The sequence below is a fragment of the Orycteropus afer genome, unplaced genomic scaffold, assembly GCF_000298275.1.
Source record: "Orycteropus afer afer isolate SDZICR_OR568_19922 unplaced genomic scaffold, OryAfe1.0 scaffold00293, whole genome shotgun sequence".
Lineage (NCBI taxonomy): Eukaryota > Metazoa > Chordata > Mammalia > Tubulidentata > Orycteropodidae > Orycteropus > Orycteropus afer.
This window is the reverse complement of record NW_006921880.1, coordinates 2,225,441-2,246,715: the sequence shown is the minus strand read 5'-3', so window position 1 is coordinate 2,246,715 and position 21,275 is coordinate 2,225,441. Positions and strand designations below refer to the sequence as shown.

At 38.5% G+C, this 21,275-nt stretch overlaps 1 protein-coding gene across 1 annotated transcript in view; it reads right to left on the bottom strand.

The window, feature by feature from the left end:
* The window catches only part of EXOC6 (exocyst complex component 6), a 258,977-nt gene that overhangs the window by 165,799 nt on the left and 71,903 nt on the right, over positions 1-21,275 (bottom strand). Inside the window, exons 7-12 of the mRNA XM_042782364.1 lie at positions 15,436-15,591; positions 14,379-14,447; positions 11,999-12,082; positions 6,639-6,685; positions 6,390-6,510; positions 3,304-3,375 (exon numbers count right to left, since the gene is read on the bottom strand). Of these exons, the coding sequence (XP_042638298.1) occupies positions 3,304-3,375; positions 6,390-6,510; positions 6,639-6,685; positions 11,999-12,082; positions 14,379-14,447; positions 15,436-15,591 (549 nt within the window). The remainder of the gene's footprint in view (positions 1-3,303; positions 3,376-6,389; positions 6,511-6,638; positions 6,686-11,998; positions 12,083-14,378; positions 14,448-15,435; positions 15,592-21,275) is intronic.

Sequence of the window (21,275 nt, the reverse complement as noted above, 5' to 3'; positions counted from 1 at the left end):
GTGATAATCAACACAACTTGACTGCATGTTCAATCAATTTCAGACTGCAGAAGCTGGAAGAAATCTTCAATATCCTCATGTTTGGCTTTGGTGGTTGGTACATGAATTTGGATAATAGTAATACTAACTCATCTTCCTTGTAGGCATATGGATATTATACTATCACTGACAGGGTTGTATTTCAGGACAGATCTTGAAACAGTCTTTGTGATGATGAATGCCACACCATTCTTCTTCAATTTATCATTCTCGGCACAGTAGATCATATGGTTGTCTGATTCAAAATGACCAAAACCAGTCCATTTCAGCTTACTAATGCCTAGGATATCAATCTTTATGTGTTCTATTTCATTTTTGACAACTTCCAACTTTCCTAGATTCCTACTTCGTATGCTCCATGTTCCAATTATTAATGGATGTTTGCATCTGTTTCTGCTCATTTTGAGTTGTGCGCCACATCAGCTAATGGAGGTTCTGAAAGCTTTACTCTATCCGTATCATGAAGGTCATCTCTACTCTGAGAAGTCAGCTTTTCCCAAAATTTTGAGTGCCTTCTGACTTGATGGGCTCATCTTCTGGCACAATGTCAGTCAGTGTTTTTCAGAGCTATTCATAAAGTTTTCCATTAATAAATCAGACAGTGTTTCACTGCTATTCATAAGGTTTTCACTGGCCAATTCTTTGAGAAGTGGATGGCCTCTTCCTTCTTTTAAGTCTTTCTAAGCCCAAAAGCTCCGCTGAAACCTCTCTACCATGGGTAACCCTCCTGGCATTTTGCAACATGTTGGCATAGCCTCCAGCCTCACAGCAACACGTAAGTCACCACAGGACAACAAACTGACAGACAAGTTCACCTCCCTTGTTGTTACGTGCCATCGAGTCGGACCCGACTCATAGTGACCACATCTTGGGTTTCCAAGGCAGCATCACTACGGAAGTAGATTGCCCAACCTTCCTTCCGAGGAGTGGCTGATGGGTTGGAACTGCCAGCCTTCTGGTTAGCAGTCAAATGCCTTAGGCACTATGCTACCAGAGCTCCTCATCACCCTTAGTTGTTCCTAATCCCTCTGCACCTGCCTACCTCAGGTCCCTGCCACACCTAGTTGAAAAACAGCCTCTAAGACCCCAGCCTGCCTACCTCAACCTCTGGCCTTACTATAGAGCCACACCCAAGTGAAAAGCAGCCTCCAATCCCCGGGACTACCTACCTCAGGCCCCAGCCTTAATACAGGGCCACCTCCAAGCGGAAAAACAGTCTCCAAGCCCCTTGCCCGTCTACCTCAGGTCCCAGCCTTAATAGAACCACACTCAAGTGAAAAGTAGCCTCCAAGACCCCAGCCTGCCTACCTCAGGCCCTGCCCTTAATGAAGAGCTACATCCAAGTGAAAAGCAAGCCCCAGGCCAGCCTACCTCAGGCCCTGGCCTTAATATAGAGCCACATCCAATCGAAAAGTAGCCTCCAAGCCCAGGCCTGTCTACCTCAGGCCTTTGCCTTAATATCCATTATATCACACATATTCTACTTCTGTTTTTTCAATTGCAAAAGTAGTTTACTCTAACTGAATTAGGCCAATATTTAAGTTCTTTCCAAGCTTCCTAACTGGGAAGGAGGTGGTATAAATAAACTTACAAACACATAAGTAAACATTTAGTTACTACTCATTTACTACCATTAATCCATAATAAAACAAACTGTGGTAGTAAGGTGCCATCAAGTTGATTCCAACTCACAACAACCCCATGTTCAACAGAACAGAACAGTGCCTGGACCTTCGCCATCTTCACAATCATTGCTATGTTTGAGCCCACTGTTGCAGCCACTGTGTCAAACCGTCTCACTGAGGGTCTTCCTCTTTTACACTGACCCTCTACTTTACCAAGCATGTCCTTCTCCAGAGCCTGGCCCCTCTTGATAATATGACCAAAGTCTTGCCATTGCCACTTCCAAGGAGCACTTTGGCTGTATCTCTTCAAAGACACATTTGTTGTCACAAATGAACAACACATTGTTCATGTGTTCAAGTAGATTGCCCAGTCTTCCTTCTGCAGAGTGGCTGGTGGGTTTTACCACCAAACTTCTGGTTAGCAGTCAAATAAATGCCTTAGGCACTATGCCATCAGAGCTCCATGTTCTCCTAGTAGTCCACAGTATATTCAATATTCTTTGCCAAGACCGTAATTCACATGTGTCAATTCTTCTTCAGTCTCCCTTTTTAATTTTTCAACTTTTGCATGCATATAAAGCAGTAAAAATTCTATGGCATGGGTCAGGCACACCTTAGTCTTCAAGGTGACATCTTTGCTTTTGAACTTTAAAGAGGTCTTTTGAAACAGATATCCAACATGTCATCTGACTTCTTGACTGCTGCTTCCATGGGTGTTAGCTGTGGATCCAAATAAAATTAAATTCTTGACAATTTCAATCTTTTTCTCCATTGATCATGAGGTTGCTTAATGTTTCAGTTGTGAGGAATTTTGTTTTCTTTTTGTTGAGGTGTAATCCATACTGAAGGCTGTTGTCTTTGATCTTTATCAGTAAGTGCTTCAAGTCCTTTTTGCTTTCAGCAAGCAAAATTGTGTCATCTGCATATCACAGGTTGCTAATGAGTCTTCTTCTAATCCTGATCCTGTGTTCTTCTCCATACAGTCCAGCTTCTCAGATTATCTGCTGAGCATACAGATTGAATGCATATCGTGAAAGGATATACCTCTGATACCTTTCCTGATTTTTAAACCATGCAGTATCTCCTTTGCTCCATTCAAAGAATTGCCTCTTAGTCTATGTACAGGTTCTGCATGAGCACAACTAAGTATTATGAAATTACCATTCTTCACAATGTTATCCATGATCTGTTATGATTCACACAGTAAAATGCCTTTGTATAGTCAATAAAACACTCAATATCATCAGTCAGAATGAGGCCAAGGGCCAACTGCAGAACAGACCATCAATTGCTCATATGCAAGGTCAAGGTGAAGCTAAAGAAAATTAAAACAAGTCCATGAGATCGAAAGTACAACCTTGAGTATATCCCACATGAACTTAGCCATCATCTCAAAAATAGATTTGAGTTGCGGGATGACATCAAGGAATCAAGAATATCAAAACAAATTAGAGGTGCCTATATTTTGCCACTCCTCAGAAAGAAGGTTGGGCAATCTTACTTCTGTAGTGATACTGCCTCGGAAACCCAAGGAGGGGTTGCTATGAGTCTTGACGGCACATAACAACAACAACAACAACATATTTTATATACCATTAAGTGCCCAAAATAGCTATTTCTTTGTAAGGCTACCACCTACCTGCAAAGTATCTGCAAATATTACAATGAGATTCTTCAGCTCCAAAACAAGATCAGGATCAGTGCAATAAGACTGGGAAGGGGGTAGGGGTGGAAACAAAAACAAAAATATTGTTTAAAAAGTGTAAGAAATAAAAACTTAACTTTTTTTTTTTTTTTTAATCTGCCAAACTTATAATAAATTTAGTCAGACCCACAACAGGTTTTCTCGGTTCAGTAAAATTTCTTAGGGAAAAATCATAATATGATGTACCTAAAGTAACTCAATTACATAAAAAACATTTTTCCTGAAATCTGTATATACTAAACTTTGATTAGGGAGCTCTGTAGTGTACTGCCTAAGGCACATGACTGCTAACCAGAAGGCTGGCAGTTCAAACCCACCAGCCACTCCTCGGAAGGAAGGTTGGGCAATCTACTGCCGTAGTGACACCACCTCGTAAATGCAAGGAGGGGTCACTAGGAATCGGGTCCGACTCGACGGCACATAACAACAACAACAACAACAAACTTTGATTAAAGCAATGATGCTCATATTTCTAAAAGTTTTTAGAGGAAACAGTCCTCTTAAATTCACTAAAAATGGCTTCTATATAGTTCATGAATTTTTATATTGTAAAAATATAGGCAACAAATTCACCAATTTAACATTTTTCACATGTACAATTCAGTGACACCAATTACATTAATCATGTTGTACAACCATCACCAATATCTGTTGCCAAATCTTTCATCACCATAAACAGAATTTTTCAATTATTCTCCACCTTATAAACAAGACATATACATTAAATTTTTTCAACATAAGAATGACGTATTTAAAAGTTACAAAAAGAAAATTATTAATTTCAAACGGTAAAATTCACATTGCCCACTTAAAAGTATTTAAAAAGATTTTGAGTGTGATGTTACACTTATTATGTTATAACTTCATGGAAATAATAGGAAGTATGTTGGTGGTACAGTAAGCAGCTCTGGTGGTGTAGTGGGTAAGGCATTTGGCTACCAACCAGAAGGTTGGTGGTTCAAACTGACCAGCTGCTCTGTGGAAGGAAGAAGAGGCAATCTGTTTCCGTAAAGATTCACAGCCTTGGAAACCCAGTGGGGGTCATTATGAGTTGGAATTGACTCGATGGCAGTGGGTTTGGGTTTGCGGTGGTGCAGTGATTAAGTGCTTGGTTGATAACTGAAAGGTTGAGGATTTAAATCCACCAGCCACTCTGTGGGAGAAAGATGCAGCAGTGTGCTTCCATAAAGATTTACAGCCTTGAAAATCCTACAGGACCGTGCTTCTTGTTGTTGTTGTTAGGTGCCGTCGAGTTGTTTCCAACTCATTGTGACCCCATGCATAGCAGAATGAAACACTGCCCGATCCCACGCCAGCTCCATGATCCCTGCTATACTCTAGCCCATCATTGCAGCCACTGTGTCAGTCCATCTCGTTGAAGGCCTCCCCCTCTTTCGTCGACCCTCCACCCTACCAAGCATGACATCCTCCTCCAGGGAATGGTCCCTTCTGACAACATGACCAAAATAGGTGAGACGAAGTCTGGCCATTCTTGCTTCCAAGGAGCATTTTGGGTGCACTTCCTCCAGGACAGATCTGTTAGTTCTTTCAGCAGTCCATGGTACTTTTAGCCTTTTTTGCCAGCACCACAACGACTAAGGTGCGCCTGACACAAGCCATAATATTTCCAATCACCTTGTATGCATGTGAGAGCTGGACTATGAATAGGGAAGACCGAAGAAGAGTTGATGCTTTTGAGTTGTGGCGCTGGCGAAGAATGCTGAAAGTACCATGGACTGCTAAAAGAACTAACAGATCTGTCCTGGAGGAAGTGCAGCCAGAATGCTCCTTGGAAGCAAGAATGGCCAGACTTCGTCTCACCTATTTTGGTCATGTTGTAAGAAGGGACCATTCCCTGGAGAAGGATGTCATGCTTGGTAGGGTGGAGGGTCAACGAAAGAGGGGGAGGCCTTCAACGAGATGGGTTGATACAGTGGCTGCGATGATGGGCTCGAGTATAGCAGGGATTGCGGGGCTGGTGCGGGATCAGGCAGTGTTTCGTTCTGCTGTGCATGGGGTCGCTATGAGTCGGAAACGACTCGACGGCACTTAATAACAACAACAACAACAACTCAAAAGTATCAACTCTTCTTCGGTCTTCCTTATTCAGGACAGTGCAACTCTTTCCTATAGGGCTGCTATGAGTCATAATTGTTTTGATGACAATGGATTTGGTTTTTTGGGATATACTATAATTTAGTATGTTCAGAGCTGATGTGAATATAAACCATGACAAAATGTATTCTTTATTAGTATGTTATAAAAAGCTGTACGTAGTTCATTGGCTAAATAGTGGTATCAAGAGTTCATACACCTGACAAATAAAAATGCAGTATATTTATAGTCTAAGTATCATGTAAGTTAACAATCTTCCTCCAAAATATTTTAAACCTCTGTTATCAGTGATAAGATTATTATAAATGTTAAGAGATTAAAATATTTTAAATAGGTAAACTACTAAAACTGCCTTAAGGAAAGGTCTACACTGAACAATTTATTTCAATAATTTTCCTACTACCAACATGTTCATTATTCCCACAAAAAGCATATTAAAAAATATTTGATCATTTGACTTTAATTCATAAAGGTTTAATACATAAAAGTTCATTATTTCAAAATAAGTTTAAATTCTCACAATTGCATTTTTTAAGAAATTCATAATTGTGGAGTATTACTACAAAGAAGTTGTAAACATCGAAGAACATGTTCTATTGAGTTTTAATGGTGGGTTTTATTCTGGAAAAAAAGAATTTGGAATGATAATTAAAAATCCTTTCTTCACAGTGCTGCCCGGTGATCTAATGAAGAGGTCAGTTGAGACTAATGAGACCTGCTTAATTCTTCATTTTCTATAAAGCTGGACTAAACGTGTCTTGAGATGTCCCAGTCAGTTGCAAAATCACAGTCTGATACTACCAGACAAACAAAAGCCTGGCATTAAAAAATCTAAGCAATTACAAAAAATATAGGATGATGGAAGAAACATTTTCCTCTTTATTAACACAAATTGTCTGACTTACTGAATGAGCTCTAAGGACAGCAATTATCTTTGAGAGGGCCATGTTCCAAAGTTCATCAGTGTATGCCCTGGTTACTAACCCCTGGGTCACATGTAAAATGTGATCTTCCACCACAAAGAACCTAAAAAAGTAATTACCAACATAGTATGTGTTAGAGAGAGAAAAAAAATTACAAATAGAAAATAATTATTTCTGGCAATTAATAAAATATAAAATTATAATAAAGTTATTTCCATATTAAATACATACCCTATAATTTGAGTGAAATATCTTCTATAGCCATCAACTGTTTCATGCTTTAAATAAAAAATAAAAATTAATTTAAAGCAAATAAACACCAATAACATTACGTTCTAAGACACTACAACATTCATTCATTTAACAAATATTTATTAAGAGCCTACTATATGCTATATACTTTTCTAGACACAAAGGATACATCAGTAAATAACAAAGTCCTTACCCTTAATGAAACTGCCATTTGAAAGGAGCTAAATAGACAACAAACAAGTTAACTATGATTGCAGAACCCTGTTCTCAGCAGGCTAGTTCAAGCCACCATCTTGAGCTCATCCAGGCTTATACTCTATGATCTATTTTCCTTCCATACAGCAGTCAGAGTGATACTTTCAAAAATAGTACTCAGATCATTATATCTTTCTGCAAAAAATAACTTTGCATCATAAATAACTGATTCACAGTTAAACATCAAACTCCTTAAAGATGGTCTATAATTGCATATGTTAATAATTTTAAGATATTTACCATTTTCACAAAATAGTAAATATATTAAAAATAGGAAAATATTTATTTGATTTTCATTCATAAAAATTCATTATGAAACCTGAATTATTTCAAATAAGTTCATTTACATTAACTTATAATAAACCAGTTAAATTTTTTGCATATCTCATAAATGTGATCATAATTTTCAGGCTTTTGAGAGAAGTTGTTACTTTCTTACCTTCAGAGCATTCTGATCAGTGAACATAGTCTGTATGACACCATATCTTTGATGTTTCCTGATACTTGCCTTATAAGCCCACAACTATCATAGTGACCCATTAGGTCAGAGTAGAACTAACTGATCCATAGGGTTTCCAAAGCTGTAAATCTTTATGGAAGCTGGCTGTCTTACCTTTCTCCCACAGAGTGGCAGGTGGGTTTAAACTACCAACCTCTGAGTTAGCAGCTGAACGCTTTAACTACTGTGTTACCAGAGCTCCTTCTTGCTTAATAGCATAGTATGTGGTAACCTTTTTTTATGATATTCTATGTGCACTTGAAAAGAGTATGTTTCTACAGTTGTTGAGAACAGGATTTTACATATTTTATCAGGTTAAGCCTGTTAATAATGTTTTACATTCCTACTGATTTTCTATCTGTCTAATTTACAAGATAGTGAGAAGTATTTTAGTTAAAAATCCACTAGCAGATTTCTCTATTTCTCCTTGTACTTCTAGACATTTTGCTTTAAATATTCTGAGTCAATGTTTTAAAATGCTTACAGGTTTAGAATTACCACATTTTATCAACTTTAAGAAGCACTGTGGTAGTTAAGGTTGTGTGTCAGCTTGGCTGGGCCTGGTTTTGAGTGGCTGGCAGCTGGATGTAGTTATTCCCCATGATGAGCCTGGTAATCAACTCCATGGTAGAATCTACTGGAGCAGCTGAGTAGCTGCCTTAGGGCTGTGGTCTGCGTCCAGCGTATAAAAAGCAGCACTGAGAAAGATCTTTGCAGTTTTTTGGCACACTTGGACCCTGCATGTAGCTGAGTGTTCATTCAGCAGCCTGCCATGCTTCCTGCCACTCTTGGGACTGTATCTGGATTTGAACTAGTGGCCTGCCATGTTGTTTGGTAATCCTGGGACTGTGCCATTTTATTTTTCAACCTTGGGTTTGTCAGCCTCAGCACCCAGCAGCTGCCTGAGTTAAGAGAAGCTTCTAGCTTCAGTGAGCTGGGAGCAAGAGGCAGAGCTGAACCCCAAGGTCAAGGGCCTTTCACCCAGCCCCTAGAGCTGGCACTTTGAGCTCAGACTTCTAACCTCCTAAACTGTAAGAGAGGGAGCTCTCGTAGCATAGTGCCTAAGGCACTTGACTGCTAACCAGAAGCCTGGTGGTTCAAACCCATCAGCCACTCCTTGGAAGGAAGATGGGGCAATCTACCTCCGTAGTGACACTGCCTTGGAAACCCAAGGAGGGGTCACTATGAGTTGGGTTCGACTTGATGGCACATAACAATAACATGTAAGAGAATAAAATCCCTGTTTGCTAAAGCCATCCACTTGTTATATTCCTGTTAGAGTGGCACTATGTAACAAAAACACTGGTGCAGTCTGCCATCTTTGAGCTGGTACCTCTCTTTATAACTCTGCTGGGCAAGAGATTTAGTTACTATGCAATGCACATGCTGCCCCCTATTGTTTTCTGAAGATGAAAAATGAATATTTTATTTTTTATCATTCTAGTCTTTTACCCTCTACTATATGAAAGTTATATACTCTGTTTCTAATCTTTTATGGTTACTGTAGAAACTGCATTATGTATTAAGTAATCAAACTCTAAAATTAATCAGTATTTTTACTTTTCTCCTGGACATTTCTGAAACTATGTAATAGTTTAATTTCATTAACTTCCATCCCATTCCAATGTTTATGCTATTGTTGTTGTATATTTTCATCCTACCCAGAAGACTTTATTGATATTATTTTGTAAAGTAAATACAGATTTCTCCATTTATTTACATTTTCTTATACCAGGCTTTGAACCAGTTCAGTCACGGCCAATACAGTGAAATCGGGACAGATCTGAATTAGTAAAATATGAGTGTACCAGACCTATAACCAGAACAGGAAAAATAATGGGTCAAAGCCTTGGAATGCGAGATGCAGAAGAGGCATAGTAAGCTCTTTCAGGAGCTTGATTAGGGTGACTGGGTTATTGCCAGGACTGTGGAGAGCAATCCGAATTCAAAGTGGTGAGTTCTCTGCCATCTTTGAGCTGGATACCTCTGTTTACAACTCTGCAGGTCAAGAGATTTAGTTACTACGCAATTTACTGCCCTTGTTCTGCAAAGAAGGAGATTAAGTTTCTAGCAGGGTGTTAACCCTTAATTTTTCCCGTTTCAGTTATCACTCCAGTACATGTACATATTTACAAATTCAGGCCCATTCCAGTTTTGCTGCACTGGCCATAACTGAACTAGAAGAAGCAGTTCAAAGCCCTCTTTCATACTTCGATTTGGCGTCACTTTCTTTCTGTCTGAAGTATATGCTTTAGAATTTCCTTAGTAAGGGTGTGTTGGTGACAAATTCTGCTCTTCTCTGTCTGAAAATGTCTATCTTTGCCCTCATTTCACTAGCAATACAGGCATACCTTGGAGCTATTGCAGGTTCAGTCCCAGACAACCACAGTAAAGTAAGTATCACAATAAAGTGAATCACACAAATTTTCTGGTTTCCCAGTGCATATGGAAGTTATATTTACCCTATTACCATTGTCTATTAAGTGTGCAATTGCATTATGAAAAGGTCTGAAACATTATGAGAAGTACCAAAGTGTGACAGAGACACAAATTGAACACGTATAAGAAAAATGGTGCCGAGAGACTTCAACACACAGTTGTCACAAACCTCCAATTTGTAAAAAAAAAAAAAAAACATCTATCTGTGAGTGAAATAAATCAATCACAGAAGGACAAATATTGTATTACTCTGTTATGGTAAAAAGTCAAGGAAAGGTTTGTATATGAAAGGAAATTTTCTTTGTTGGTTACCAGGGCTGGGAGGAGCAGGGACGGAACACTGCTAGATTGATTTGGGGGAAGAGAAGGGCAATGTACCAAATGTGAGTGATCGACATGGTGGCATTGAGGAAAGGGAAGACATAGAGAGGTGTATGGGAAGTAAAGACAACAAAGATGAACCCTTTTGCACACACAATACTGCTTTGTCAGTGATAGCAAACACTGAACTACAGGTGGATAGATGGTGGACAGGCTGAACTATTAGGTATGTCTGTGCAGCTGGGAGTGTGCCCATGACCATGTATAGGGTTGGCAGACAATGTTTCCACAAGTGTATTTATATATTCTATAAGAATTTCCAGGTATATAGTACAGCTGACAAGCCAAAGCAAGCTATGCAGAGGGAGGAAGTAGCTGGGCCTGTGGGCTTGGGACCATGGTTGCAGGGGACATTGAGCTCAATTGGCATAACATACTACACAAAAACACTGTTCCACATCCTACTTTGGTGAGTAGTGACTGGGATCTTAAAAGCTTGCAAGTGGCCACCTGGATGCAACAATGGGTCTCTCCTCATCCAGAGCAAAGAATAATGAAGAAAACCAAAGATGCATGGAAACTATCAGTTCAAGGGACTGGTACACCATGTGATCCTCAGCCTATATGACTATGAGATCAGAAGAACTAGATGGTGCCCAGCTACCACTGTCAACCACCTGGATGGGGATCTATGTGGGAGATCCTGGATGGAGTGGGAGAACAATATGAAACAAACTCAAAATCATTTAAAAAAACAAATAAAGGGACCAGGTTTGCTGATCTGATAGAGCCTGGTGGAACCCCTGAGACTATGGCCCCCAGCTGCCCTTCAGGTCTGGAATTGAACCTACTCCTGTGGCTTCCAGCCAAACAAAAGACAGGCATATGAGCTGAACATTTCCATTAGGTAGATACACTTCCTTGGATAGATCAACCATGGGAGAATAGAAGGGCTGTGTACACACAGGGAGACAGCTCAGGGGGCAGGAGTGCATGGGAGGGATGGACACAAGGAAGAGGTGGCTATAGGGACAAAGTGGGAGGAGAGCTATTGCATTGTGGGAGATTACAGTCCATGTCTTGAGACAAAATTTTTTTTTTTATTGTGATTTGGGTGAAAGTTTACAGAGCAAATTCATCTTCCACACAGCAGTTCACATATACTTTGTCTCATGACACTGACTGCAATTCCCCACAATGCAACAGCTCTACTCCCACTTCCTCCCCATAGCCACCTCTTCCCTGTGTTCTTCCCTCCCATGCACCCATGCACCCCGAGCTGTCTCCCTGTGCATAGCCCTTCTATTCTCCCATGATTGATCTCTCCAAGGAGTATATCTAGCTAATGTAAATGTTCAGCTAATATGCCTGTCTCTTGTTTGGCTGGAAGCCACAGGAGTGGGTTCAATTCCAGACCTGAAGAACAGCTAGGGGCATAGTCTCAGGGGTTCCACCACTTTTAGTTGTTTTTTCAGTGGGAAGGTTAATCAAGGTACACAGTATACCATATTGTCAGAAATTAATCTCTCCTTCATAGCAATTATAACTCCTTGACATTTTATATATTAACTTTTCATTTAGTATCTTTGTATTTATTCACTATCTAATTTGTTCACTATCTATATTCTCTTATAGAATGTAAGCTTTTTAAGAGAAGGCACTTACCTATTTTGTTCACTGCTATACTCTTAGCACCTAAGCTAATGATTTGAGAAATGGTAGGTGTTCAATAAATATTTATTGTTGAATGAATAGTGATACATGCTCTAAAGAAATTAAAGCAAAAAGTGACAACATAACCAATTCAGAATTTGTACATACTTACCATATTTGACTGGGGTTGCAATACTAGTCTTGCCTGTTTCTTTCTTTGCTTTCTGTAGTAATTTTCAAATGTTTCCTCATTGCCCTAAAATAAAATCAGTAGAATAATGAAAAATACACACATATAAGCATACACACACACACACAACACACTGCTAAAACTTCTTTACCTACAAGGAGTTATTTTCATTTTCTAACAACTGGAATACAAATGTTGAACGGCATTTCACACTGAATGTCAACAACAAATATTTGGTATTATAGTTTCAAGCTACTAACCTTGTTTGGCATCATGACGATGAGCAAAACTAAAGTTAACTTTAAACAGTTTGACATTTATCCAACTTATTACTTCAGAAAGACAGACACCAAGAAATGCCAAAGAATGCCCAGAACCTCAGCAGGCTACTGACAAGGAAGGACCTAAAGCCATGCCTTTTATTCGAAATTCTAGCCTCCCGAACTGTGAGAAAATAAATTTCTGTTCTTCAAAGTCACTCACTTGTGGTACTTGTGTCATAGCAGTACTAGGTAACTAAGATATAATTTGGTATCAGAGTAGGAGGTGCTGCTCCAACAAGTAACTAAAAGGTTTTGGAATTTAGTAATGAGCAGAGGATGCAGGAATTTTGATGTGTCTGATAGGAAGAAGCTCACCTGCCTTAAAGAGGCTGTTGGTAGAATTATGGACATTAAGTGTGAGTCTGATGTGGGCTAAGAAAGAACAGAGAGCTATACGGAAAGTGTCCATCATCAGCAACAGAATGCTGCTAGATATGTGGATGTTAAATGTGTTTCTGGTGAGACTTTAAAAGGAAATGATGAGTATGTTATTGAATAGTGGTAGGAAGGTGATATTTGTTATAAAATGGAAAGAACTTGTCCAAATTATGTTAAAATGTTTTGTTGTAGAACTTCTAAGTGATCAACTTGGACACTTGGCTGAGAAGATTTTTAAGCAGAATCTTAAAGGAGTGCCATGGTTTCTCCTTGCCACTTATACTGTGTGAGGAAAGACAAAGATTAAAAAAAAAAAAAAAAAAAAACTGCAAAAAGGCACCAAAACTTAAAAAAATGGAAAGTTCTATTGTAAAAACTAAGAAAGTAACCTAGAACCGACACCAAGGATGTGGTTATACAATCTTTTGCTAAGATTAGGCCCATGACTGATGGATCTAATCAACTACTTCATCAGAAATCCTGTCAGCTTAAACTGGAAAGGACAGAGAAAGGATGAAATGAAAGAAAGTTGTCTGCCTCTTGGAATTTCACAGGCAGAAAACACCAATAGAGACTTATGGCTACAAAAAAAAGGAAGGGATCATCCTTCAAAAAAAGGAAGGGACCATCCTAGGAACAGTTTAGAGACCAAAACATGTCAGAAGGCACATAGCAGGAGGAAGGGGAGCAGGGCTGCTATTTCCTCAGTTTCAAAGGGTGGAGTCACTACCTCCTAAGTTTCAAAGAGAAGGGTCATGGCCACTCTAATTCAAGAGGGTGGGTCTGCCTTTCCAGTGGGCAGAAGAATAGGGTCACCAAGAGCTGGGAGCAGGGTCACTGCTCAGATGGACCAAGTGAATGGAGCTACTCAAAGTCGAAGAGGTAGGGCCGCCATTCCAGAATCATGGAAGGCAGGGCTGATGACCAGGCCTGAAAGGCCTCCAGCCAAAATATAGAGAACATGGCCAATGCCCACAGTCCAGAGAGAAGGGCTATTGCCCAGAAGGACCCAGAGAACAGAGGATTATTTTCAAGATTTAAGAGCTAATGAGATTTTCCCTGCTGGGTTTCGAACTTGCTTGGTATCCTTGACTCCTTTCCTTCCTATTTCTCCCTTTTGGAATAGGGATGTCTATCTTGTGCCTGTCCCGTCATTGAACTCTGGAAGCAGAAAAGTTGTATTCTAGGTTTCACAGGTCCATAGATGGGGAAAAATATTGCCCCAAGATGGAACACACTCAGAGTCTCACCCATACTGGATTCAGATAATTCAGATGAGATTCTGGACTTAAGAGTTGATGCTAGAATAGGTTAAGAGGTTACAGGATGAATGAGAGAGTGGATGTTTTGCACAGGGGAAAGACATGAATTTTGAGGGGCTAAAGGATAGAATTTTACAGACTGAATTATATCTCTCAAAAGTACAAAGGCAAGAAGGGAGAAATTAAAGTACACTATTGTAAGGTTCTTATAATATACATGAAACGGTATAAACTTTAAAGTAGATTGTGATAAGTTAAAAAAAAATGTGACTTACACACAAAGAATATTCCACAAATATTTGTTGTGTGACTATTTACATCTTGCTGAGCAGATAGTCAGCCTTTTGAAAAACAGTCCTAAAATTTATACACATCTTAATATGTCAAAAACATACTTACCAAAACAGAATAAATGTGCAAACATCGGTAAACTGGGGAGAAATCAACAAGATCCTGAACAGTTAAGACCTGAAAAATAAAACTCTTGTTTTAAAACTATAGGTCAAACTACTAGCCCTCTATTGGAAAATGTAATGTTAAACACAGACAAGGAGAATCATGGACTACATATTAAAACATTTATGCAATTCTCCCATAAAAAGCACACAATATAAATACAATGCATTTTTTATTTTGCTTTTATATTTGTTCAGTGGTTTATTCTTATATGTTTATCATCACTGTTGACTGTTCTAAGGTTTTAAGAAAGACTTTTAAATGACCTAAAGGTCAATGAAGAAACCACAGTTGAAATCAGAAGACATTTTGAACTGACTTATCATGAAGTATGACATCTCAAGGTGTACAGGATGTAGCAAAAAATTGTGTTGAAAAGCACATTTACAGCTTTAAATGTATAAATTAGAAAATAAAGGTTAAATTAATGATCTAAGTAGCCATCTCAAGAAACTAGAGAAACAACAGCCAATTAAACTCAAAGAATGTAGAAGAAAGGGAATAATTAAGAGCAGAAATCAACATAAAAAAGATATACCTAGTTGATAAAAAAGATATGAAGATTACATGGAAAATAGAATTAGTAAATGGAAAATTCACACATATTCAAAAAACAGGGATCATATTAAGCGAATTCAAAGGTCAAGATAAAAGGTAAGCTCAACAGAAGACTTCATGTAAAGAATAAAAAAAGTAATTGCTGTTGTTGTTGTTATGTGCCGTCAAGTTGGCCCCGACTCACAGCGACCCTTCCTTGGGTTTCCAAGGCAGTATCAACTACGGAAGTAGATTGCCCCATCTTCCTTCAGAGGAGTGGCTGGTGGGTTTGAACCACCAGCCTTCTGGTCAGCAGTCAAGTGCCTTAGGCACTACGCTACCAGAGCTCCTAAAAAAAAGTAATAGAACTAGAAAATGTATTCACATATAGAGTTTGAAAGAAATTCAATATTTAAAATCAATTTCAAGGTTTCTAGATTTATAAAGAAAGAAATTCCATCACCTCCTCTTCACTCTCATCCTCTTCCTCAAGTGCATGCTTCAATCCATCTTCATTCCTTTCTCCTGGAATTCTATCATTGTTTATATACAGATTCTTCCCAAATTTTACATTATTTTGTTTCTGCAGAGCCACACTGAAAGTTTTCTGCTGCTGTGCCTATTTTGAGAGAAGAAAATTTCAGGTACTTCAAAATATATTAAGATCAAAATTGGTTCCAAAATTTGTTTATAAGATGTCTTCCATTTTTAATGTCCATCGGTCCGACTTGATGGCACATAACAACAACAACGTAGGTATAGGATCTATAGTGATACCTCATTTTTAAATTCATGATTCCTTTTCTTTTCTTAAAACAATCTTATAGAGGTTTATCAATTTTATTTGAGAAAACTAAGAACCAACTTCTGGCTTTGTTAATCCTCCCTATGGTATTTTGTTTTCTTTTATTATGTTGATTTCTGCTCTTAATTATTTCCTTCCTTCTACATTCTTTGAGTTTAATTGGCTGTTGTTTCCCTAGGTTCTTGAGATGGATGCTTAGATCATTCATTTCAGCCTTTATTTTCTATTTTATACATTTAAGGCTGTATATGTACTTTCCACACAATTTTTGCTACATCCTGTACATCTTCATATGTCATATTTTCATGATAAGTCAGTTCAAAATGTCTTCTGACTTCAACTGTGGTTTCTTCATTAACCTACGGGTCATTTAAAAGTTTATTTATTTATTTCCAAACACACAGGATTTTCTAGCTATCTATTTGTTGCTGATTTCTATAAGTCATGTAGTCAGAGAGCATACTTTGTATTATTTAAATATTTTTAAATTTAATGACACTTTATCGATTTTGATAAGTATTCTATGTGCAGTTGAAAAGAATGTATATTCTGAAATCATGGGACACAGGGTTACATATATATACATCAGTTCAGAGTTGTTAATCATATGATTTTAAAAGTCTATAGCTATAGCTGTTAATCAGATGATTTTAAAGTCTACAGCCTTACTGATTTTTTTTTTTTTTTTTGGTCTGCTAACTACAGAGAGAAGTATAATAAAATCTCCCATTATGACTGTTAAGTTCGTTATTTCTCCTTTTAATTCTAGCAACCTTTGCCTCATATATTTTAAGACTATTCTTTTAGATGCAAACAATTTAGATTTGTTTATCTTCCTGATGAACTGAACCTTTTATCACTAAGAAATGTTCTTTGTTCTTTCTAGTAATGCTTGTTGCCCAAAAGCCTATTTTGTTATTAATATAGGTATATCAGCTTTCTTTTGGTGTTTCTTCCAGCCTTTTGCTTTCAACCTTTCTGTATGTTTATATTTACATCTATTAGTAGCATAATATTTTTAACCCATATAAATTCCCCTCCCACTATGCTGTTTTCCTTGCGCTTTAATTCTCTCTAAATCTGTAATCAAGATGGTTTTGTTTTGTACAGTCTATATATATATATATACATATACACACATAATTTTACCCCAAATATTTGCCCTTCTCATTTACTTCCTGAATCTCTGAGGTTCCAGATGAGATAATTTTCCTTTGGTCTGAAGAACACTAATATTCCTTTTAGTACAGGCCTGATACATTTTCTAGATTTTGTTAATTTAAAAAATGTCTTCATTTCATCTCCACTTCTGAAAGATCTTCTTGCTAAGTATAGAATTCCAGGTCAACAAATATTATTTTTTGGTACTTCAAATCTTCAAATATGTAATTCCATTGTTGCTTGGTTTCCATTAATTCTGTTAAGAAGTCAGTTATGAGAATTACTATTGTTCTTTGCAAAGTAGTATTTTTTCCTCTGGCTGCTTTTAAGATTTTTCTTTTTTAAAAAAATCTTTATCTTGCAGAGATGAAGGAGTTGAATCACTTTTACAAGATAAATCAGTGGTGGACCAGGAGAAGCTGTTTGCTCCCACAACAAAATCCTTATAAATCTAAATTCCTAAGGTCCATGATTTGGTGGGCTGCATAACTGAGAAGAGACCAAAACTGGCCTATGAGAAGCAGATCAAAGAAGATATGTTTAATAGTGAAACTCTTAAAATATATAGTGTAATTTGTAAACTTTAAAATTTTTGTTTATATTCTCATACTCAGAAACCTTACCAAGTGGTTGTGTTTTTTCCCCCACAGCATGCACAGAATTCCTTGGGCAGAGGTAGGCAAAAAGTACTGAAAAGTCTGTGATAATGAAGTCAAGAACATAATAGCAAAGAGCACTTCGGTGGGAAGAACGCTCCCTGATGGGAGGCAGTGAGTCAGGACTTATCATGAGAAGAAATATGATATATTAAGGAAAATACCAATGGCTTTCTTGATTCTCATTTTATCATAAAATGTATCAGTCCTATTAGTACCCTGAAGTGCCAACAGTGGAGGGAAAGATGATTATGGATAGGCATGTGTCACTTAATGTCCACAATAAGTTCTGTGAAATAGGATGTTACGTGGTTTGGATGTTGTATGAACATTTTATTGCATATAGTATGTATGTTCATATATATACAATACACATATAATAAACTAACCCATGCACAAGCTGTCTGGACCTCTGTTAGCACCCTAAGCCTTGGAGTTTGCAAACTTGCACCTGCAACAGGCTGCTCTGGGCACGTGGCATCCTCCCAGCCGTCCCAGGGAACTTGGTGAGAATTAGAAGCCCCGAGACATGGAGTGGAACAGTCACAGCCCAGTGTATCCCAGCAGAAACTAACCTGCAGGGTGACTGGGCAGGGCATATGCCAGCAGCAGCCATAGGAGTTACGGCAGCCATGCCACTGTGGCTGCAGTCAAGCTGTGGCAGCCATGGGCTGAGCTGAGGCTGCCATAGCACCACAAACTGGGCACTGGCCCCGTGTCCAGGTGCTCTTCCAAGCAAACCCCTCCTCCTTGGCCTATGGATGTATATGTGGTTGGACTTTGCCAGGACAGACATTATGCGGGCGCATACCTGTACTTGAGACAAATACTATAAAAAACTTACATTTTATTCTATCTTCTCAATGAAGCAATAGCTTATCTTCTAGTCCTGCTTAGCTTGCCATTCCTGGGGCTTTCCTAACCTCTGAGAGTTCTCTAGGATAGTCATAGTCTCAGAATCTCTAGATTCTTTTCCTAAACTTTGGCTTTGTATCTTATTCTATCTTCTTAGTCATAGTTTTTTGCAAGTTAACAATCTGATCTTCAAACTCTAACCTACTGGCCTACACTTCTACCGCTTCTGTTCCTCCCTACCACCCATACTTAATCATATTCCCATCCCAATTGCAGAGAAAATGGCCTAAGGCTTGCTTCCACAGAAACTAATAGCAAGGATGTAGTAAGCATGATGGAATCCCTGGGTGGTGGAGTTAAGCGTTTTAACAACTAGCTGAAAGTCTGCTGGTGTGAAATCATCCAGAGATGCCTTGGAAGTAAGGCCTATGACCGAGTCACAGGCTCGAAAACTTAATGGAGCAGTTCTACTCTGCACGCAGGGGGTCACCAGGAGTTGCAATCAATTTGATAGCAATTAACGAGTTTGACTTAAATTCTACTTTGTAGTTTTTGTTTATTTACAGTAAATAAAGATCTTGTTTTTGTCAACTAAGTATTAAACTGTTGCTATTGTTGTTTGCGGGTCAGGGAGTCAGTTCAGACTCATGGGGCCCTTACATACAAAACACTGCTTCACCCTATGCCATCCTCACAATTGTTGGTACGTTTGAGCCCATTGTTGCAGCTATTGTAGCAACTCATCTCATGGAGAGTTTCTCTTGTTTTCACTGACCCTCTACATCACCAAAAATGATCTCTTTTTCTAGTGACTGGTCTTTCTTGATGTCCAAAGTAACCAAGATGGAATCTCGCCATCTTCATTTCAAAGGAGTATTCTGGATGTACTTCCCCCAAAACTGATCTGTACATTCTTCTGGCAGTCCATGGTATAGTCAATATTCTTCGCCAACACCAATTTGAGTGCTTCGATTCCTGTCTTCCTTTTTCACTGTCTAGCTTTTACATGCCTAAGAGGTGACTGAAAAGATATGGCTTGGGGTCAGGCTCATGTTATTCATCCAAGTGACATCTTTTCAACATTTTAAGCAAGTCTTTCAGCAGATTTTTCCAATGCGGTACGTAATTTATTTCTTGACTGCTATTTCCACGAGTGTTGCCTACTGATTCAAGTACAATGGAATCCATGACAACTTCAATTTCTTTGCCATTTATCATGAAATAAACAAAAAGTACTATCAAAGGTAATTTGGAATCCATTTGCTATAGACCATCTACAAATAAACAAGATTTAACTACAACTAAAAAAAAAAAAAAGAAGCAATTTTTTAAAAAACATTATTATATATTACAGATCCTATATTATTAAAGTAAATTAATCCTGGTAAAGAATTTTCAAAATCACTATACTATATCTTCAAGGTAAACAATCTCTTAAGAAAAGCAAATTGACATGAAATGTACTATTGTAAAAGCTGAAATAATTAACAGAAATATAACAGAGATTATCTGATTTACAGACAATTCTTTACAAAGTTAAAATAGGGAGAAAGTTCATATACTGAATTCTAATTTCCTCTACAATATTGACACCATTCTGGTGTACATTTATTTTTTATTTTTTAATTTTTATTGTGATTTGTGTGAAAGTTCACAGAGCAAATTCATTTTCCATACAGCAGCTTAAATACACCTGTCTCATGACAGTGACTAGAATTTACCACAATGCAACAGCTCTCCTCCCACTTCTTTCCCAGAGTTACCTCTTCCCTATGTTCTTCCCTCCCATGCACTCCTGCCCCCTGAGCTATCTCCCTATGCATGCACAGACCTTCTATTCTCCCATGACTGATCTCTCCAAGGAGTATATCTACCTAATAGAAAGTTCAGCTCATATGCCTGTCTTTTTTTTGGCTGGAAGCCACAGGAGTGGATTCAATTCCAGACCTAAAGGGCAACTAGGGGTCATAGTCTCAGTGGTTCCATCAGGCTCCATCAGACCAGCAAACCTGGTCCCTTTTTTTTTTTTTTTTTTAAATGACTTTCCATTTTGTTCCACATTGTTCTCCCATTCTATCCAAGGTCTCCTACATAAATCCCCCTCCAAGTGGTTGACAGTGATAGCCAGGCACCATCTAGTTCTTCTGGTCTCATAGTCATATAGGCTGAGTATCACATGGTGTACCAGTTGCTTGGACTCATTGTTTCCATGTATGTTTGGTTTTCTTCATTCTTCTTTGCTCTGGATGAGGAGAGACCCATTGTTGCATCCAGATGGCTGCTTGCAAGCTTTTAAGATCCCAGTTGATACTAGCCAAAGTAGGATGTGGAACGACGCTTTTGTACAGTATGTTATGTCAATTAAGCTTGATGTCCCCTGCGACTATGGTCTCAAGCCCATAGGTCCAATTACTTGCTCCCTCTGGATAGCTGGCTGTGGCCAAGAACTGACTACAACCTTGCCCATTGTCAGCTCTACTATATACCTGGGAATTCTTACAGAACATACAAATGCACTTGTAGAAACACTGTCTGCCAACCCTATACATGGTCTTGGGCACACTCTTCCCTGCACAGACATACCTAATAGTTCAGCCTGTCCACCCATATATCCATGTTTGCCTTCACTGACAACGCAGTACTGTATGTGCAAAAGGGTTCATCTCTGATGTCTGTATCCCCCACGTACCCCTCTCTGTCTTCCTCTTCCTCAAATGCCATTGTGTTGATTACTCACATTTGGTACATTGCCCTTCTCTTCACTCAAATCAATACTCATCTCTACCTATCTAACAGTGCTCTCCTCCCCTTCCCATCCTCCCCTGG